Below are 21,814 nucleotides of genomic sequence, written 5' to 3'. Positions count from 1 at the left end.
GCCCAGAAGAGTCACATTACCCAGGTGCCCCTTGGTTCGGGTGTGACGTCCAGCACCTTTCTCCTGTGGTCATTTCGACCTCCTTCCTCTGTTACCACAGTCAGGCTCTGGTGCTCTGCCTTAAAACCACAACGAGGCACCAGAGGCAGTGTCCCTGCTCTAAGTGGTGTGTCTGAGGCTTGTTGAGTCACAGCAGGTGGGATTGAAGCCTCCTTGCTTTCCAGACTCCTCCGCTTAGAGTTCCACTCAGCTCACCTCATGTACCTTCCAGTGTCAGGTCCTGCAGCCCAGGCCTCAGCTTACAGAACGGTGAGTCTCTGGTGGGTAACAGACGGTGTGACACAGTGAAAGAGGGTGACGGGCGGCAATGCCAGCCAGGAAGGACGCGGTGGTGTGGTTGAGCTGGGAGGATTCGGGAAACCCAGGTCTGTTTTATGTCTAAAGCAACAAGAAAGATGAGGGAAAGTTTTGCGTGAGGAGTTTTTCTTTCATTTTCAGGGAGTGCTAGCATTGGTGCTTGTGAACAAGAGAGACGTTGTCTGAGGTGGGATTCTAACCTTTTCCCAGAACTGCTGAGAGGAAGAACGAGAAGACTGGCAGAGAGAGGACAGCACTAGGGGCAGAAAGAAGTCCTGTAAATGGTAAGGTCACTAGAAAGGTGTGCACTGAGGACTGAGGCCCTGAGGAAATGCAGGCATCTCAAGGTCACCTGGCCTGGGGGTGACCAGACTCAACAGACCTTCCTCTTTCCCCAGATTTCTGCAGACGCAGAACCGCTTAGGGGACTGGTTTGTGGAACTTATGTCAGAGCCTCACACTCTTGTGGCCTCTGAGATAGGGGTGCCCTGGGACAGTCCAGCCACTCTTTCAGCCTTTTTACATGGGGACCTTGATGAGACACCAAGCCCAGAATTCTAAGTCCAAGTCTAGTGTCATGTGAGTGGTCCCTGTTTTTGGCAGCCAGTGGAATGGGATGTGAGAGGTTTTTCCAGGCATAGAGTCCTGTGTGTGCAAAGACTCAGAGTGAAGGTGGAGCTCATTCAGGAACCAGAAGGTGTCGATTTTCTTAAAAAAACAAAAACACGAGGAACTGGAAACCATAGGACAGTAGTCAGATTTAGAGGAGCTTTGTGACAACTTGGGAGTCTGTTCTGCAGGTGATGGGAGCAATGGGAGATTTGGAGCAATGGAGGCAGGTGACTGACCCAGGTCTCAGACTCCCTGTGGCTGCAGCATGAAGAACAATATAGATGGGATGGAGGCAGTAGAAAGACTAGGACCGAAGCTGCTGTGATAGTCTTGGTGAGTGTGATGGGAACTGGTCCATGATGGGGGCTGTGGAGGCGAAATAAGCAGTTGAATTCTGGTCAGTGTTATGCCACCAGGATTTTCTAATTTGGAGGTTGAGAGAGAGGTGAGAGTCAAGGATGACTTAAAGTGTTGCATTTAACAGCTGGAGGTATGGAAGGACCATCAGGTGAGGATGCAGATGTTCATAGTAGGAAATGTAATGTTCACTGAAAATGACAAAACCTTTATTTTTTTGCATGTAAGGGTTTGCAATATTTCAGGGACCAGTTCCTGAGTGTCTGGAACTCTTGAGCAGTTCAGAATGAAAGCTTCTTTAAAAGGTAGCTGGGAGTGGAGAGACCAAGGTGGAGTTGTAGGTCTTCTCTTTTTTTTTTTAAATTGGGAGACCACCGGGTTAGGCCACGTGCCCCTGGGTCTGGGAGAGGCCACGCGCCCCCGGGTCCGGGTGAGGTCATGTGTCCCTGGGTCCGGGAGAGGCCATGTGTCCCTGGATCTGGGTGAGGCCTCGCGCACCTAGGTCCGGGTGAGGCCACGTGCCCCTGGGTCTGAGAGAGGCCACGCGCCCCTAGGTCCGGGTGAGACCATGTGTCCCTGGATCTGGGTGAGGCCTCGTGCACCTAGGTCCGGGTGAGGCCACGTGTCCCTGGGTCTGGGAGAGGCCACGCGCCCCTGGGTCCGGGTGAGGCCACGCGTCCCTGGATCCGGGTGAGGCCACACGCTCCTGGGTCTGGGAGAGGCCACGCGCCCCTGGACCCGGGTGTGGCTGGGTCCCTGGGTCCGGGTGAGGCCACGCGCCCCTGGGTCCGGATGAGACCACGCGCCACTGGACCCGGATGAGGCTGGGTCCCTGAGCCCGGGTGAGGCCTTGCGCCCCTGGGTACGGGTGAAGCCGGATCCTGGGTCCGGGTGAGGCCGTGTGCCCCTAGATCCATCCGGGTGAGGCTGGGTCCCGGTCCCGGGTGAGGCCACGCCCACCTTGGGTATGGGTGAGGCCACGTGCCCCTTGGTCCAGGTGAAGCCGTGCCCCTGGGTCCGGCCGAGACCAAACCAGAGGGAGTCGGACCTCCGTTACCACCATTTGTCCACCATCCAGAGCTGAGGGGTCAGTGCTGACATGTACACATAAGGAACTGGTGGACATTGAAATTGGGTCTCTAAAGAACTGTTGGTCCAGAAAGAAACTCACTACAGACTGATTCATTTGCCTGTCAGCATAACTATTATTGCTCGTCTCACATTCAGTTCTTATAAGTATATATCTAGTGACATATGATCTTGCTCATCTAGGGGAAATGATGAACAACATAGACTGAGGAACAAGAACAAAACCAGAAACAAGGAGGCATCGATCGGACTATCGGGCCTCAGAGGGAGGATAGGGGAGGGTGGGGGGAGGGGGAGAGTTCAACCAAAGGACTTGTGTGCATGCATATGAGCCTATCCAACGGTTAAGTTCAACAGGGGGTTGGGGCATGCGTGGGGAGGGGGGTGGGATGGGAATGGGGGGATGAGGACAAATATGTGACACCTTAATCAATAAAGAAATTAAAAAATAAATAAATAAATAAATAAAAATAAAAAAATAAAATAAAAATAAATTGGGAGACCAAAGAGCAATTGAAGCACAATGAGACTGCAGCTGTTGCATATTTACTTGTTAAACACACCGCAGGATTCTGTTGTGAGCCTTAGCTGGGGTATTGTCGTCAGTCTAGTTCAGTGGTCAGCAAACTGCGGCTCTCGAGCCACATGCGGCTCTTTGGGCCCTTGAGTGTGGCTCTTCCTCAAAATAGCACGTGCAGGTGCGCATGTACAGTGTGATTAAAACTTGGTGGCCCATGCACAGAATTCGGTTTTCGGCTCTCAAGAGAAATTTCCAACGTTGTACTGTTGATATTTGGCTCTGTTGACTAATGAGTTTGCCGACCAGTTGATTTACTTAGGGGCATGAATGGTCATCTCTGTGACTCACTGGGCATGGGGTAGAGGACCTTAGGTGATGGGACTTGAGTGCTGAAGGCTGTGACTGGTGAAGGGACATCGGGTGCAGCACCAGTGGAGGTGGCGTCTGGATATCTGAGACCTGATGTGGTTCTCAGTAACTGAGGTTGAAGGAAAACCCAATCAGGGAGGGAGGCCTCCATAGCAGGACTCAAGGCTGCCTCAGTGAGTGTGAACTCTCAGAGTTGGTGTAGAACTTAATCCTGTTTGAATTTGCCAAGCAGTCACTACACCACACATGCTGAGTAATGAATAGGAAGTCAAGGAGATGACTATGGGGCGGTGGGTGTGAGAGTGCAGGTGAGAGAGAGGTGTGGAGAAAGGGTGATGTGCCCTTAGAGAGGGCATGTGCATTCATGCAGGCAGGACCCTAACATTTAAATAAGAGGGAATGAATGTTAAGTGTATTTCTGCTGATGTCTTCATAATTTAATATAGTATTGTGAATTTCAAGTTCCTGAAAAGAGTGTGTGTTCTGGTGGTACATTCCTGGCTGAGAGCTTAGGTGAAACTTGCATGCACACCTGCCTTTTGTTGTTGAGGGCTGTTCAGTGATCAATAGGCATGTGATAGCATACATCATTGTCATCTGGGCTTTCAAATCTCCACTGGCTTGGAGAAGGGAGAAGGTTAGGAGAGAAATACATTGCAGAGGTGGTGAATTAGAATTTTGGAAAAGAAGATGATTAGGAAATAAATTGTATTCATCACAGAATATTTGTGTTACCTTGTTTCTTTTTTTTTTTTTTTTTAAATATAATTTATTGATTTTTTACAGAGAGGAAGAGAGAGGGATAGAGAGCTAGAAACATCGATGAGAGAGAAACATCGACCAGCTGCCTCTTGCACACCTCCTACTGGGGTTGTGCCCGCAACCAATGTACATGCCCTTGACCGGAATCGAACCTGGGACCTTTCAGTCCGCAGACCGACGCTCTATCCACTGAGCCAAACCGGTTTCGGCCTTTTTTTTTTTTTTAATATATATATATATATATATATATATATATATATATATTTTATTGATTTTTTACAGAGAGGAAGGGAGAGGGATAGAGAGTTAGAAACATCGATGAGAGAGAAGCATCAATCAGCTGCCTCCTGCACACCCCCTACTGGGGATGTGCCCGCAACCAAGGTACATGCCCTTGACCGGAATCGAACCTGGGACCCTTGAGTCCGCAGGCCGATGCTCTATCCACTGAGCCAAATCAGTTAGGGCTGTTACCTTGTTTCTTTACCTCTGGGAAAGAAGTGTGGGAAGTGTGGTTCAATTAATTATGTGCAGCAGGTAGTGCAAAGTGATAGCCTCACCACCCTGGGATTAGATTCAAAAGATTGAAGAGTGATGCCATAATTATTGGGGTCTTGAAATGAGAATCTGGGGGACAACAAGGGTAATGTCTGACAAGAACAGTGTTAAATCACTCACACCCTCATTATGAAAAACCGTCTGTCCCTACCCTATGTTCATAACACTCACTGTTTTGAAAAGGGGCAGTGTGGCCTACATGTGAGTCCCAGAGCACAGGTATCATCTATATTATCATCTATCCCTATTGTTGTGGGAAGACACAGTAGGAATGTAAAGAGAAAGTGACTTTGATGGGACCAAGTCCTGGGTGCTTTTCTGATGTGGGAGTGGAGGGAGCAGATGGATGTGGATGGTGGGGAGGATGATGAAAGTAGAAGCCTAGGAGAGAAGGTGATCATGGACTGAACTGTGCCCATTACGACAGGATATGGACTTTGAGGACGTGGCCATTGCCTTCTCTCAGGAGGAGTGGGGGCTCCTTGTTGAGGCTCAGAGACTTCTGTACTGCGAGGTGATGCTGGAAGTGTTTGCACTTGTCACATCTGCAGGTAAGAGCTTCACATTGTCCCAGTGTCCTGAGGTGATTCCCTTTCTTCCTTTATTCAAAAAACAGCTTTCTCTCCCACAGCCAGACCATGGGCTCTTCAATTTTATCCCATTATCCTGTCAAATGTGCTGTGGCTGAGAGAGCTGAGTGTCTGGGGAGCCCAGAGCAAAGGCCTCCATGAATATCCCTCACACCCATAGCCTCTGATAGGGCAGGGAGTGTCTGGGGGTCAGATTGTTGCAAAAGGCTTAATGGTAGGGTGTCTATGTCCACATCCATGGCTTCTACTTCTGCACCTTTCCTCCAGCTAAAGACTCTTTGTGACTGCCTGTGCCAGGTTATGGTCTTTACTTGGATGAACCATGGGCGGTTCTTGAAAGACCTCCTTCCATTGTTTGTAATATTCTGTCCCTGAATACTACTGCATGCTGTCTTGCTCTGGGCCAGTGCTGGGTACTCACCTCTATTGTCCTTCACTAATACTCAGCATATTTGTGTTTTGTGTGTTTGTACAGTAGAAGGTGCAAGGAGAACCCCTTTTTTTTCACAGGGTGAACATGCAGGATGATCTAAAGCAGGCGTCCTCAAACTACGGCCCGCGGGCCACATGCGGGTGTTTTTGCTGTTTTGTTTTTTTACTTCAAAATAAGATATGTGCAGTGTGCATAGGAATTTGTTCCTAGTTTTTTTAAAACTATACTCCGGCCCTCCAATGGTCTGAGGGACAGTGAACTGGCCCCCTGTTTAAAAAGTTTGAGGACCCCTGATCTAAAGGGTTGCCTGGACCCTGAGCTGCAACTGGGGAGAAGTATGACATAGGGGTGGTGTTTAGCTCATACTAGGAACCTGCTCATGTCCATCACAGTTGCCACTGGCTACTGGTCATGTTTATGCCTTTTCATTCCCATGCTTAACACTTTGCTGACTTATGTTCTAATCTGTGACTTCCTGATTCCTGGCTACCTTCACATTTTTGCCCTTTCTCCATCACCTGTTCCTCTGAATTGCTCTATCTGCAGTATTCTCAAATATTGACCTGCATATGTGTAATGAGGTGCACACACGTGCTTCACTAGATCCCAACACAAACTTCTCATTTCTTGAGTTCTACGTGGAATAAGATGTAAGCAACCTTCTTCACAGCTGGCCCATGTCACCAGAAGACAAGCCCTGTTAAACACTGTTAGCAGACACATGAGCAGATGATCCAGCTTCTGTTCCATGTGGTGATTGCCATGCTTGTTTCATATTTTGTATGAGATCTTCCCTGTATAGTGATCCTCAGTGTCCCAGATCTTCACAGCAGCATCTTATCAATATTTCCTTCAGATATTTTACTATCAGACAGTTGCATGGAACCAACGTGTTATGAGCTACACACTTTTGTAATGAGACTTATCCGTCACCACAGTTGACATTCATTTCATCACCATTTTTCTCTTTTCAGGTTGTGGGCATAAAACGGATGATGCGGAGGCCTGTTCTGAGCAGAGTGTACCTGTACAAGGGGAGTCACAGGTCAGTGCTTCTAAGACAGCTCCAGCAACCCAGAGGACCCATCTCTGCGGGAGGTGTTTCTCTGTGTTCAAAGATATTCTGCACCTGACTGAGTCACAAGCAGCAGACTTTGAGCAGAAAGCCTTCTTCAGTGACGCATGTGTGAGAGACTTCTCTTTCAGTGCAAACCCTCCGCATCAACAGAGGGAAGCCAGTGGAGAGAAGCCCTGGAAAGAAGCTGTGGACAGGGCCTCGTTTGTGACCAGGTGCAGCTTCTCCTTATCAGGGCTGCCTTCAACCAGTAGGGAGGTTGGGGGAGACTTCCCAGCCATCTCAGAGCTTCTTCAGCACCAGGCCCCTCTCACCACTGAGGAGCCACACAGTGGCAGTGAGATTTCAGAGGAATTTCTCAATAGAAAAAGGCATCACCAATGGGATGAATGTGACAAAGCTGCCAGCCATAACCAGAACCTTGTTCAACATCAGGGCGTCTCATCTGGAGAAGGGAAATATGAGTGTAATACATGTGGGAAAGTTTTCAAATGTATCTTTAACCTCTGTAGACATAGGAGAGTTCACACTGGAGAAAAGTCCTATGAATGTACTGATTGTGGCAAGTTGTTCAATTACAGGTCTTCCCTCACTAAGCACCACAGAGTTCACACTGGAGAAAAACCTTATGAGTGCCGTGAATGTGGGAAATCTTTTAGTAACAATAGTAACCTCCATATCCACCAGAGAATTCACACTGGAGAAAAACCGTATGAGTGTAGTGAATGTGGGAAATCATTTAGAAGCAATAGTCACCTCCTTAAGCACAAGAGAGTTCACACTGGAGAAAAGCCGTATGAGTGTAGTGACTGTGGGAAGTCCTTCAGCAGTAACTCTACTCTCATCCAACATAGCAGAGTTCACACCGGAGAAAAGCCGCATCAATGTAGTGATTGTGGCAAGTGCTTCAGTGAAAGTGCTACCCTCATTAAACACCACAGAGTTCACACTGGAGAAAAACCTTATGAGTGCAGCGACTGTGGGAAATCTTTTAGGCGGAAGAGTTACCTCCTCATCCACCAGAGACTTCACACTGGAGAAAAGCCGTATCAATGTAGTGACTGTGGGAAGTCCTTCAGCAGTAACTCTACTCTCATCGAACATACCAGAGTTCACACTGGAGAAAAACCTTATGAGTGTACTGAATGTGGGAAGACCTTCCATGTAAGGTCTTCCCTCACTAAACACCACAGAATTCACACTGGAGAAAAACCTTATGAGTGTAGTGAATGTGGGAAGTCATTTAGACGCAGCAGTCACCTCCTTAACCACAAGAGAGTTCACACTGGAGAAAAGCCGTATCAATGTAGTGACTGTGGCAAGTCCTTCAGCAGTAACTCTACTCTCATCCAACATAGCAGAGTTCACACTGGGGAAAAACCACATGAGTGTAGTGACTGTGGGAAGTCCTTCAGCAGAAGCTCTAATCTTATCCAACATAGCAGAGTTCACACTGGAGAAAAACCATATGAGTGCAGTGACTGTGGGAAGTGCTTCCGTCAGAGCTCTAACCTCATTCAACACCTCACAGTTCACACTGCAGGAACACCTTATGAGTGTAGTGAATGTGGGAAATCTTTTGGGCACTACAGTTACCTACTTATCCACCAGAGAGTTCACACTGGAGAAAAACCATATGAGTGTAGTGACTGTGGGAAGTTTTTTAGACAAAAGGCTCACCTCATTCCACACCACAGAGTTCACACTGGTGAAAAACCTTATGAGTGTAGTGAATGTGGGAAATCTTATAGACACAATAGTCATCTCCTTATCCACCAGAGAGTCCACACTGGAGAAAAACCTTATGAGTGCAGTGAATGTGGAAAATCTTTTCGCTACAAATATGCCCTCGTTCAACACATGAGAGAACACACTGGAGAAAAGCTTTAAATGTGCAGGGAATGTGTTACTTTCTCACTCAGAAGAACAACACCAAAGGAGAAGCTTTTACTCCCATTTACCTGAATACAAACCCCTTTATCAGAACATATACTCTGCTAGATGCCTCCTAAGTTTCAGGTATAAGTGACACTTTCAGAAACTGCATCGCACTTGCTAATCTACTCAGAACTACAACCTGATTTATGTCACTGGAAGAATTTGTCTGGAAGATATTTCTCCCCTACCACCTGGCTCACCTGAAGAGTGTGCATCCGTCAGAACCCCTGCATGCTCTGGGGTTGTGCTTGAGAAGATTATGAATATTCCGAGCTCCTGGGTGAATCTTCATTTCTTTATTTCTGACCAGAGAATGACCTAACCCAGGTTTTTTCCAGAGCCCACTTCCTCCACCAAGAAGTGCTACCTCTCTCAGGGACATTGTGGGTCTCACATTATGCTGTGTTGAAGTGTTTCAGGTTCCAATTCATCAACCTACAAATCTCTTGCTGTCCTCTGCTCTGGTTTATGATCTGTATGTCATGGTGTTTGTTCTTGTGTACCTTTAATTTTGTTGGTTCTTTTCTCTCCCTGGGATGATGGAAAAGAAAGTTGTGATCTGTCAGCATGGACAGGTGAACAGTATGGTGTGATCTCAAACTTTCTGTGCTTTGGAAGGCACCGCTTGATGGCAGAAAATCACTTTTTCAATATTGGCTGATTTTGTATTGCCGACCAAGGCCTTGAGAGGAATTCTGCATGACTTTGTGGTTCTAATATGCTGTCTGGTGCCTCTTATTGTAGAGGTCAATGATCATCCTGAACCGGCAGCGTTTATTGTGCTCCTGTGAACAATATGAATTATATTCTCTGTCACAATATGTATTACATAAGTGTCAGCAATGTTTAGGGAAAATACTCTCCACGCGCTCCAAAGAGGCCATGTGTCATGATGTATGAGATTTCATAGGCTGGTGTCATTTGTTATAAGACTCTGAGGTGGAATTAGTATTGGGACAGAGACATTGATTTCATAGTCATGGCGGACACTGCAGTTAAAGCAGATGAAAAGTGTCTCTTCTGGACTGAAGTCTAAATTATTTTGTAACTTGTGGCCTGTTTGATCTTTGAGGTCATTCTCAGGACCTCCACCACTATTTCCTGTAACTGAAGTCACTAGCAGAGACAATAATCTCATGATTTTGTGGATTCCCCTGGCGCCCTAGGGAGTTCATCTCAACGTTGTTGCTCAGCAGGGAGGACCTCAGAGCTAGAGGAAGGATAACCCTGTAATCAGTCCCAGGATGTGTCTTTTGTAACCAGTCAGCATTCCTGTTGATTGCAATGGCAGTCGTGTTCCCTGCTTGACAACATTTGCTGCCACTGAAGCAAGGCTGCTCACCCAGCAAATGAGAACTTAGTGCACCTTTCTCATGTGTGCTATTTGGTGAGCCCTGACCTAGAGATAAAGCTGTGAAACTCACATGTAAATAAACCCACCGGTAACTCATACACAGGGTGGGGCAATAATGTGCTTACAGTTGTATGTCTGAAAAACACAGATTATTCTTTTCAAATAAAATATTTCAGAAAACAATTTTATTCATGTTTTGGGTGAGAGAGAGAATAAGAGACTGGAAAAGAGAGGTAAACAGATCTGCTGCCTCCTGCACGTTACAACTGGAAATCCATTTGGGGATGTTCACTGACCTGGAGTGAAACCAGAGACCTGTCAGTGAATGGGATGACACCCAACCAACTGAGGACACTGGCCGGGGCAGAGTTTATTCCTGTTTATTATTATTAATTATTGTATTATTTTCCATACCAGCAACTCTATACCTTCTTTTGCCACATCCTTTATTTTCCTACTACGCTGTTATAATCTCTCTGCCTTTCTTGGCCCTCCATGCATCAGGGATTTTCCATTCTTTATAATAGAATAGTTCACACTGTTCATAGTTTCGTGTTTTTTAAAATATATTTTTTTATTGATTTTTTTACAGAGAGGAAGGGAGTGGGATAGAGAGTTAGAAGCATCGATGAGAGAGAAACATGGACCAGCTGCCTCCTGCACACTCCCTACCAGGGATGTGCCCGCAACCAAGGTACATGTCCTTGACTGGAATCAAACCTGGGACCCTTCAGTCCGCAGGCTGATGCTCTATCCACTGAGCCAAATTGGCCAGGGCTGTTAATAGTTTTATAGGCGTTATTTGATGTGTACTCTTTAATAAATACTGGTTTCCTCCATGCTACACAGTCACTTTGAGATTCAGTACAAATACTTATGTGAAGAGGGAATTATTTTTTTTTAAATATATTTTATTGATTTTTTACAGAGAGGAAGAGAGAGGGATAGAGAGTCAGAAACATCGATGAGAGAGAAACATCGATCAGCTACCTCCTGCACACCCCCCACTGGGGATGTGCCCGCAACCAAGGCACACGCCCCCGACCGGAATCGAACCTGGGACCCCTGAGTCCACAGGCCGACGCTCTATCCACTGAGCCAAACCGGTTTCGGCGGGAATTATTTTTTATTGCTGAGTAGTACTGTGTTCTGTGAAACCACTTTATTGATCTATGTTTTTTATTCTTTTCAGGTTTGGGGTATTATAAATAAATCTGGGAATATTTACATTGAGTTCTTTATATAGACATATGTGTTACTTAGCAAACTGCTGTGTAGGTGAATGTTTTACATTTAAGGTATGCGGAACGGTGATCCAGAATGGTCATTCCCTTTGCCTTCTTCCTTACCCACAGTATATAAAAATTCCAACTTTTCTGCTACCTTGCAAAGACTTACAGTGGTTAACCTTTTCAAATAGTAACTCCGGAAATGCATGCAGTGTTAATTTGCTTTTGTTTTAATTCTATCTACTGAGGAATTTTTTATGGTGATCATTTTTTCATACATTTCTTTGCACTGTCTCTATCTGCTTTGTTAAAATTTTTGCTGAGAATCTTTTTCAAATTGATTAAATAAATTTCTTATTTTAAACAAAGGAGGACTGTGCAGCACCTGAGACATCTGCTTACATTTCCCTCATTCCTAGGTGACTCCTTTGCCATATGGAAGCATTGGTTTTGAAACCTGGAAGGAAAATTGTTTTACTCAGTTGTAATGCTATGTACAAATTAAGGCAACGTATACCATATACAGCCACTCTTTTTTTTTCCTTTAATATATATTTTTGATCTTTTTATAGAGAGGAAGGGAGAGAAAGATAGTTAGAAACATCGATCAGTTGCCTTCTGCACACTCCCCACTGGGGATGTGCCCACAAACAAGGTACGTGACTTGGATCGGAATCGAACCTAGGACCCTTCAGTCCGCAGGCCAATTGTCTATCCACTGAGCCAAACCGGTTACGGCTGGAGCCACTCTTATTTAAGTCTACGCATTCACGCCCTAACCAGTTTGGCTCAGTGGCTAGAGCATTGGCCTGTGGACTGAAAGGTCCCAGGTTCAGCCCTAACTGGTTTGGCTCAGAGGATAGAGCGTCGGCCTGCGGACTGAAGGGTCCCAGGTTCGATTCCGGTCAAGGGCATGGACCTTGGTTGCGGGCGCATCCCCAGTGGGGGGTGTGCAGGAGGCAGCTGATCGATGTTTCTCTCTCATCAATGTTTCTAACTCTCTATCCCTCTCCCTTCCTCTCTGTAAAAAATCAATAAAATATATTAAAAAGAAAAAAGAACTGGAGTCTTGTGTTCTTTACAGAAAATGCTCTTCAAAAACTCGTATCACCACCACAAGACTTAAAAAAAAAAAAAAGGAAAGGTCCCAGGTTCGATTCCGGTCACGGGCATGTACCTTGGTTGCAGGCACATCCCCAGTGGGGGGTGTGCAGAAGGCAGCTGATGGATGTTTCTAACTCTGACCCTCTCCCTTCCTCTCTGTAAAAAAGTCAATAAAATATATTGTTAAAAAAGTCTTAAGCATTCATTTATACATTAAGTCTACATTGTAGTATTTGTCAATTTCCTTTTGTGAATATTCTCATCGTGGTCCGATTTACACTGCCACAATGATAGCATGGAACACAGACATGCTGAGATATTTCAGTAGCACGTCATTGTATTTTATTTCCAAAACACTGATACAGTAGCAAAAACTATGCTCCAGAACTTTGCTAATAACACAGTAAAATTATCGGGATCCTCAAGTTTTAAACCTTTTTTAAAGTTTGATTTAAGTACAATTGATTTAAAGATATATTTTTAGACACACTTGTGTTTCCATGTATTCCTGCATCACTGAAACCAACGTCCTCCTGCCCTTTTCAGAGCTTCAATCAGCCCTTAAAATAACTGATGGAAAATACAGTCTGCCCTTGAAACAGCTCACATGAAATGAATCCCATTCTAGCCTCCCACCACTATCTGTCTTCATGACGGTTTTTGTATCTGTCAAATCTCAGACACATTATTGGGTTATTTTACTTAAATTGCTACATAGGTCCGGTCGACACCAAATAGCTCAGCGGGTCAGAGAATCATCTCAACACCAAGGTTGCAAGTTCCATCCCGGGTCAGAACAATTACAAGCATCAGCCAAAGGAGGTATAGGAAGAATGGAACTAGAAAATGGATGTATCTCTATAACCCTATTTTTTTCTCTCTAAATTCAATATATATGTTTTATTCACCCATTCAATCCACACACTTATGAACACCAATATAGCCCAGGGCCCCGTGGTGACCAGCAGCCAGGGTTCTCCTGGGGGCAGAGCAGGCAATGACCCCGGGACCAGGATGGGCAGTGCCAGGGCTGTCAGTGTAGCAGGTGGGGACCTGGGCTGAGCTTCACAAGCACCCACAGGGGACAATGACATCAAGGTGCTCCCTGGACTAAACCCAAAGCAGCCGGGAGACGCTCTGGGCCTGGACATGCCCCGTGTGGTCTCTGCACCTTCCAGCCGGGGGTTGAGCCTGGGCTATTGTACCTTCAGGGGGTGGAGGAGCTCAGGTTCCTCTCAGGTGTCAGGGCTGGAAGCAGCGGTGGCAGCTGGGCAGGGGGGTGTGGGCAGGAAAAGTCAGGGCAGTTACCACGGGGAGTTGGTGCTGGGCCATGTGTGTGGCTCTGAGGCCCTCTCTAGTCCCAGTCCAGGCTGTGGCCGCTCTGCTCTTTCGGGCCATCGTTAGTGGGACATGGAGCAAGCTCTGCTACATGAGTTCCTGGGGATTCATCTCCTGGGAGTGAGCATGCGCTCCAAGAAAACATGTGACCAGGCAGGGCCAACCTAGTCCACTGTAATGAGGTGCTCCAGCCATTGACCTGCCCAGGGAGGGAGAGGAGCTCCCTCTGCAGAGGCTGAATCCCTATCTGCCCAGCAGGAGGGGTGCTGGCTGCTGAGCCACCGGGTCCTCTGGTGGGTGGGACGTGTCTTGGAGATTAGAATGTGAAGGAGGTTGTAGATATTTATCATTCTAGGGAGAGAAAATGGCCCTGAACTGTCCTCAGTGGGTAAACATCCACCCTGGCCTGTCTGGGTGCCTCTGTGCTGAGAGAGTCAACAAGGATGGTTCTCCAGAGGTACATGACAAATAGAGACATTTACAAGGAGACAGTCATGATGGTGAAATCCACCGAATTTCAAAATATGGCCAAAGGTCACCACAATGGGGCAGGATATGCAATAGATGAAATAATACTTGAGAGAATGAGGAGCCTTACATCTGTCTCAGAAATCATCTTTCGAAAATCGACTACAGCCTCCACGTGGTCTCCACACGATTCTCTTGTTTAAGAAAACAGCCATTTGGCTTCCTGTGTCGCTGGCAGTGATTTTTGACATTGGAAGTCTCTTCGTAAAGAACAGTTTCTAGTTCACCCGGGTTCATGCACAGAAGGAATGGAACCACAGGCTCACCGCTGATGTGAATGTGAGCATTTGGACCACCCGATGCAGCACTCACGTGGGCAATGCAAAAGATGAGGCCTGGGAGCAGGGTAGTGCCTGATGTTTATTTAAAAGAACATGGACGCTGGATGCTTGCAGTCCTGTACCTTCCCAATCGACACACTTACCATGTGGGTCTTCACCTCGACCACAGAGGTGAACACAGGCAGCCAGGGATTTACCCAGGGTCACACTCACAAGTGGGTTCTGAGCCTAGGAGAGAAGCTGATCATGGACTGAACTGTGCCCATCACGACAGGATATGAACTTTGAGGACGTGGCCATTGCCTTCTCCCAGGAGGAGTGGGGGCTCCTGGATGAGGCTCAGAGACTTCTGTACTGCGAGGTGATGCTGGAAGTGTTTGCACTTGTCTCTTCTGCAGGTAAGAGCTTCACATTGATCCAGTGTCCTGAGGTGAGTGTTCTGCTGATTTCTGCCCCTGTCTTGTCAAATGTGCTGTGGCCACTGTACCTTAGCTGTGCGCAGAGCCCTTACAGTGGACTCTCGGAACCCATTGCCTCAAAACGTGCAGAAAGTGTCTGGGAATCGGAGTCTCACAGGCAGCTTAATGGGTCCCATCCTACTCTTCCTCTCCCTGGGAGGGTGACAATACCCACATTTATTCACTTCTTCCCCCTTCCTGTAGGGAAAGGTGCTTTATGACAGCCTATGCCAGGTTATGTTCTTCACCTACATGAATCATGGGCTATTCTTGTAAGACCCTTCTTCAGTTGTTTGTAGTATTACCTTAGCTGAGTACGATTGTGGGCCCTATTGCTCTGGGCCAGAGCTGGCTGCTCTCCTTTGTCTTTAATTAATACTGGGAATATTTAGGGTTCATGCATTGGTAGAGTAGATCAGGGAGAAACCTGGTTTCCTCACAGGGTGAACATGCAAGATGGTCTCAGAGGAGATCTCGCCATGCTGAGTGACAACTGGGGGAAGGTATGATATAATGGCAGTGGTTAGATAGTACCAGGAACCACCTAATTTCCCTCAGTGTTTAGGGGCAGGTGAGACCTTCACAATTCTCCCAGTGATCTCTTTCGCTTTATTCTCCAAATGTAGCTTTCCCTCTCCCTCAGTCACACCATGTGCTCTTCTATTTTATCCCATTATCCTGTAAATTTGCTGTGGCTGAGAGAGCTGAGTGTGTAGAGAGCCCAGAGCAAAGAACTCCATGAGTATCCCTCACACCCATAGCCTCAGATAGGGCAGCAAGTTTCTGTGGGTCAGGATTTCTGCAAACAGCTTAGTGAGCTTGCACTTTCTCTTTCTGGGAGTGTGGCTGTGTCCACATCCATGCTTTCTACTTCTGCCCCATCCCCCCAAAAAATTGATTTAAAACAAAAATTAAAAATATATTTTTTAATGATTTCATAGAGCAGTGATTCTCAACCTTCCTAATGCCATGACCATTTATTACAGTTCCTCATGTTTTGGTGACGCCCAACCATAAAATTATTTTCGTTGCTACTTCATAACTAATTTTGCTACTGTTATGAATCATAATCTAAATATCTGATATGCAGGATGTCTTAGGCGACCCCTATGAAAGGGTCGATCGACCCCCAAAGGGGTCACGACCCACAGGTTGAGAACCGCTGTCATAGAGGAAGGAAGAGGGAGAGATGGAAACATAAATGGTGACAGAATCACTGGTAGGCTGCCTCCTGCACACCCCACAATGGGGATTGAGCCCACAACCCTGGCACGCGACCCGAGTTGGAATCGAACTCTGACTCACTGGTTCATAGGTTGACACTGAACCACACCGGCCTGGCTCTTCTAAACTTTTAAGGGTCCCACCCGACCTGGAACCAGGGCAGCAGTGAGTTGCAGCAGCTCATCCCAGGCTGAGCGCCTGAACCTGCGCTCAAGGTCCAGTGAGCTCAGAGCAGCCCCGTTTGGGCTCCATCATTTCCCACATGTTCCTAGAGCCAGAGGAGCCGCCCGGAGTCTGCTGTTGCTTGTTCGATCCTCGGGCCTACATCCCGCCCCCCCCCCCCCCCCATTATCCCCGGCTTCAACAAACATACCTTCACCGTCTCCTGAACTCATGTTGTGAAATCTTTTCTGCATGAAATCAAGAACAAGATGTTACAGGCCAACCTGAGGCCGACCCGGTCCAGGCTGCTTCCTGTTCCTGAACACAGTGATGCCTGGGACACCCTCTATACAGACAGACCAAGGCCTGACTTTCCTTACAAGCGTTGGGAGAAAACGTGATGGCCCACACTCACTTTGGTGTTGTTGAGTCAATTCAATCTTTTTTTTTTCAATCATTTACTTCTTTTTTAAAAAACATCCATGTGACCCCTAACCAGTATGGCTCAGTGGATAGAGAGACTGCCTGAGGAAGGAAGGTTCCTGGGTTAAATTCCAGTCAAGGGTAAATGCCCAGGTTACAGGCTCAATCCCCAGTGGGGGGGTGCAGGAAGCAGCTGATTAAGGATTCTCTCTCATCATGTTTCTATCTCTCTTCCTCTCAGAAATCAATAAAAAAAAATACGTAAAAAAAGATCCATGTGAGAGAGACACATATCAGCTGATTGCCTCCCACACTCACCCTCACCAGGGCGTGGGGTCAAGCTTGCAATTGGCAAACGTGCCCTTGACCAGAATCAAACCTGGGACCCTTCTGTCCAAAGGCCAATGCTCTATCCACTGAGCCAAACGGGCTTGGGCGAGTCAATTCAATCTTAACACTATTCGTTTTCTAAAAATGTTTCTATTGATTTTCTAGAGAGAGAGGGAGAGGGAGAAATATCAAAGATGGGAATCATTGATCAGCTCCCTCCTGCCTGCCCCCTACTGGGATCAAGCCCCAACCTGGGCATGTGCCCTACCAGGAATCGAACCAGTGATCTCTTCATTCGTGGGTCCACTGCCACCCATTGAGCCACACCTGCTGTTATTTTTAATTTTTGAAGCAATTACAGATGCCCCCCATTTCCCTCTGCCGTGCTCCCCCTTTGCCTCCCTCTATTGAGCCCCCATTGCTTGTAGGAGCTCACCACATTATAATCTGTGTCCATGAGCTACATATATATTACATATATTTTAGACCAGTGATGGCGAACGTATGACACGCGTGTCAGCACTGACACGCATAGCCATTTCTGATGACACGCGGCCGCTGAGGTGGCCGCATGCCGACGATGAAACATTTGCTGCTCCTGAGGATGAAACATTTGCGACTAGAGTCTTGGAGTTAGTTTTTTCCTCAAAGTGACACACTACCCGAGTTATGCTCAGTTTTTTTGCGAAGTTTGACACACCAAGCTCAAAAGGTTGCCCATCACTGTTTTAGACAGAGGAAGAGAAAGAGAAACATCAATTATGAGAATCACTGATTACCTGCCTCCTGCAAGTCCACTCCTCACTGGGAATTGCACCCCTAACCCACATCTGTGCTACGACCAGTAATAGAATCCTGACCTCCTGGATCATAGGTTGACTTTCAACCACTCAGCCGGGTTATCTTCTTTTGAAATATGTATTTTTAAATATGTTTTTTAATATATATTTTATTGATTTTTACAGAGAGGAAGGGGGAGAGAGAGAGAGTTAGAAACATCGATCAGCTGCCTCCTGCACACCCCCTACTTGGGATGTGCCCGTAACCAAGGTGCATGCTCTTGACCAAAATCGAACCCGGGACCCTTGAGTCCGCCACTGAGCCAAACCTGTTTCGGCTATTTTTCTTTGTTGATGGTGTTACAGATGTCTCCCATTTCCCCCGTGTATACGTTCTTTAGGGTTCTCTTCCAGTCCTCCCCTCTCCCCCTCCCCCGGGAGGTCTGTCCGTCTGTCCCAGGTAACCAGGCCCCTAGTCCCATCCCCTCCTTCCCCAGCGCCACTGGCAGCTATAACACCTGGTTCCTCAAGTTCCTGGGCTGGAAAGCTGGCCCTCTCCTGGGCGGTAGAGAAAACTACATTACCCAGAAAGCAATGCGATTACGAAGAGCATTTGGAGCCAGTGCATCCGGTTAGGGCGGGACTTCCGGAGTCTTCCTCCTGGCGGACATTTTGACTTTTCGGAACTGTTAAAGCAAGAGACTTCAGCGCGTCCATCGTGAGAAGGAGGAGGAGGCGTGGGAGGCCGCGTCCCGCCGGGCAGGGCTGTCTGAGGCGGGTTGACCCCCAACCGGCGGGACTGGGGTCCCCGTGCCCCCCGCCTCCTCTCCGCGGACAGAGCTCCCTCAGCGTCACCCCATCGGCCCTCCCGCCTCGGGGCCGGCGCCGCTCAGCCCCGCAGCCCAGGCCGCAGCGCCCAGAGCAGTGAGTGCCCGTGGGGGGCGCAGGGGGAGGGGGGGCGACGGGCTGCGGTGCCGCCGGGGAGGCCGTGGGGGCTGAGCCGGGAGGGGAGAGCCAGGCCTGTGTGTGTCTAAAGGCGACAGAGGAGGAGCGGCGGCTTCCGGGAGGAGGGTCCCTTCCTCCTCAGGGGACGGGCTGGGGGCTGTGAACGCAGAGGGGCGCGGCCTGAGATGCGGCTCTAACGTCCCCACAACTGCCCAGAGGAGGAGCCGACCACAGGGGAGAGGACAGCAGGGAGGGGGGAGGACCCTGTGACCACAGCCACCCAGCAGGAGTGCGCCCTGAGGACCCCCTGAGGGGTGCAGGCCTCTCCTGGTCACGTGACCTCGGGCCTGACCCCTGGGTCCTGGCGGTGGGTGCCTGGCCCTCCACAGACCTTCAGTTCCACAGGTTCCTGCAGGTGCAGAGCCGCTCAGGGGGCTGGGCTGTGGGGCTGATGTCAGGGCCTCACACTATCGGGGCCTCTGAGGTAGGGGGTCCTGGGACTGTCCAGCCCCTCCTCCTGCCCCGGGACCTGCAGACACTCAGCCTCGAGTCCTGAGGCCACGACTAGGGCTTAGGAAGTGGACCCTGGTTTTGGGAACGGGTGGAGTGAGATGTGGGGGGTCCTCCCAGGAGAAGGTACCAGGATGTGCAAATGCTTGGGGTGATGACTGAGCTGGTTCAGCAACTGGCAGGTGTACTTAAAAATATATATATATACATATTTTTAGCCCTAGCTGGTTTGACACAGTGGCTAGAGCATCGGCTTAAAGACTGAAGGGTCCCAGGTTTGATTCTAGTCAAGGGCACATGCCCAGGTTGGTGGCTCAACCCACAGTAGAGGCTTTCAGGAGGCAGCTGATCAGTGATTCTCATCATTGATGTTTCTAACTCTTCTTCTCCTTTTCTCTATGAAATCAATATAAGAAATATGTTTAAAAATAATAAAATTTAAAAAATAAAAATATATCTATGTATACTTTTATTCTGATTTTAGATGTGGAAAGGAAAGGAGAGGGAGAGAGACAGACAAACATCCATGAGAAAGAAACAAAAATCAGTTCCCTCCTGCATGACCGCTACGGGAATCCAGTCCCATCCCCAGGCAGGGGACTTGACTGGGACTGGTATGTATCTGCGACCTCTTGTGCATGGGGTGATGCTCAATCAGCTGAGACACAGCAGCCAGGATTGTGAATCACTTTAATATAGGGAATCATGGTCAGGATGGTAATGGTCTTAGTAGCTCAGAGGATCAGTGTGACCCTGAGGACTGGCTTTCCTGCTGGGGCCCCTGTTTGTGGGAGGTGGGTGTCACAACACAGCACAGGACAGGGTCAGAGTGGTCATGTAGAATATCGGGGATGGATAATGGTTTCCCAGTGGCCAAGGCCTTTAAAAGATGAGTGGACATGAGATGAATGGGAGGCTGAAGAGTAGATCCAACAAGAGGAGACTAGGGCTGGTACATATTCTCTAAACACTCACCAGGGTTTTGCTGTGACCCTGGGTGTGGCCTGGGGGTTGCAGTCAGTCTTGTGGGTGAGCTAGAGGCTTGAGTGCTCATCTGTGAGACTCACTGGGCTTGGTGCACAGGGCCACCGGGGCTGGGACTTGAGTGACGGGTAAGTGGAGAGATGTTGGCTGTGAGTGCTGAGGGGACATCAAGTGCAGCACCAGGGGAGGTGGGCTCTGGGTATCTGAGATCTGATTGTGGTTCTCAATAGGTGAGGTTGAGGGTAAAACCAGTCATAGAGGCCTTCATAGAAGGTCTCAAAGCTGCCTCTATGAGGGTGAACTCGCAGAGTCTGACAGTACTTGATCATGTTTGAATTTGGCAAGCATTCTCTGGTCCACACATGCTGAGTAATGAGTAGGAAGTCAAGGAGGTGACTATGGGGGCATGGGGTGTGAGAGTGCAAGTGAGAGAGAGGTGTGGAGAAAGAGTGATGTGCGGTGCATTCATGCATGCCAGTCCCTGACATTGACATAAGAGGGAATGAAGGTTAAGTCCATTACCTGCTCATAATACAGTACGTTGAATTTCAGCTTAATTCAGAGTACACAGTGGATAAAAGCTTCAAATGTGCAGGCAATGTTTTTCTTTCTTACTCAGAATAACAACACCAAAGGAGAAATTTTTACCACCATTTATCTGAATGCAAACCCCTTTTATCAGAACACTAGAGGCCCGGTGCACAGGTGGGGTCCCTCTGCCTGGCTGGCAATCAGGGCCTATAGGCGCCATCTGGTCCAGTCCCCATGGAAGAGTGGCTGGCTGGGGAGGGACAGTGGGAGGGCTCCAGGGAGTGTCCAGCCCCATCTTGCCCAGTCCCTGCAGCAAGCAAACCTACTGGTCTGAGTGTCTGCCCCCTGGTGCTCAGTGCACGTCATAGGGAGCTGTTGATTGGCCTTAGCATATTATTAGCATATTACACTTTGATTGAATAGTCCACTGGACAACCAGACACTTAACATATTAGGCTTTTATTATATAGGATACACTCTGCTAGATGCCTCCTAAGTTTCAGATATAAGTGACACTTTAAGAAACTGCATCGCACGTGCAGCTCATGCATACAAGCTGATTGATGTCACTGCAAGTATTTGTTTGGAATCTCTTTCACCCCACCACCTGCCTCACCTGAAGAGTGGGCATCTATCACAACCCCTGCATGCTCTGGGGTGTGCTTGAGAAGATTATGAATATTCTGAGCTCCTGGATGAATCTTCATTCCTTTATTTCTAACCAGAGAATTGACCTGACCCAGGTTTCGTCCAGAGCGCCCATCCTCAGCCAAGAAGTGCTACCTCTCTCAGGGACATTGTGGGTCTCACATTATGCTGTGATGAAGTGTTTCAGGTTCCAGTTCATCAGCCTGCAAACCTCTTGCTGTCCTTTGCTCTGGTTTATGATCTTTATGTAAAAGGAGTTTTTTCTTGTGTACCTTTAATTTTGTTGGTTCTATTCTCTCCCTGGGATGATTGAAAGGAAAGTTGTG

At 47.9% G+C, this 21,814-nt stretch overlaps 1 protein-coding gene and 1 long non-coding RNA gene across 2 annotated transcripts; both read left to right on the top strand.

Annotated features, from left to right (window-relative positions):
- The first annotated feature begins 230 nt into the window (after positions 1-230).
- LOC129147608 (uncharacterized) lies at positions 231-5,130 on the top strand. The gene is made up of 3 exons (XR_008554911.1): positions 231-309; positions 568-641; positions 5,052-5,130. It is a non-coding gene; the product is annotated as an uncharacterized LOC129147608 (long non-coding RNA).
- Positions 5,131-6,642: 1,512 nt separating this feature from the next.
- Positions 6,643-8,657, top strand: LOC114229465 (zinc finger protein 501-like). Its single transcript, XM_054710116.1, has 3 exons — positions 6,643-6,692; positions 6,854-7,064; positions 7,404-8,657. The coding sequence occupies exons 1-3, from the start codon at positions 6,643-6,645 to the stop codon at positions 8,610-8,612; spliced, it is 1,470 nt and encodes a 489-aa protein (XP_054566091.1). The 3' UTR covers positions 8,613-8,657.
- The last annotated feature ends 13,157 nt before the right edge of the window (positions 8,658-21,814 follow it).

Source organism: Eptesicus fuscus, chromosome 21 (assembly GCF_027574615.1).
Source record: "Eptesicus fuscus isolate TK198812 chromosome 21, DD_ASM_mEF_20220401, whole genome shotgun sequence".
Taxonomy (NCBI): Eukaryota; Metazoa; Chordata; class Mammalia; order Chiroptera; family Vespertilionidae; genus Eptesicus; species Eptesicus fuscus.
The sequence above is the reverse complement of the archived record's forward strand: the minus strand, read 5'-3'. Positions and strand labels throughout refer to the sequence as shown.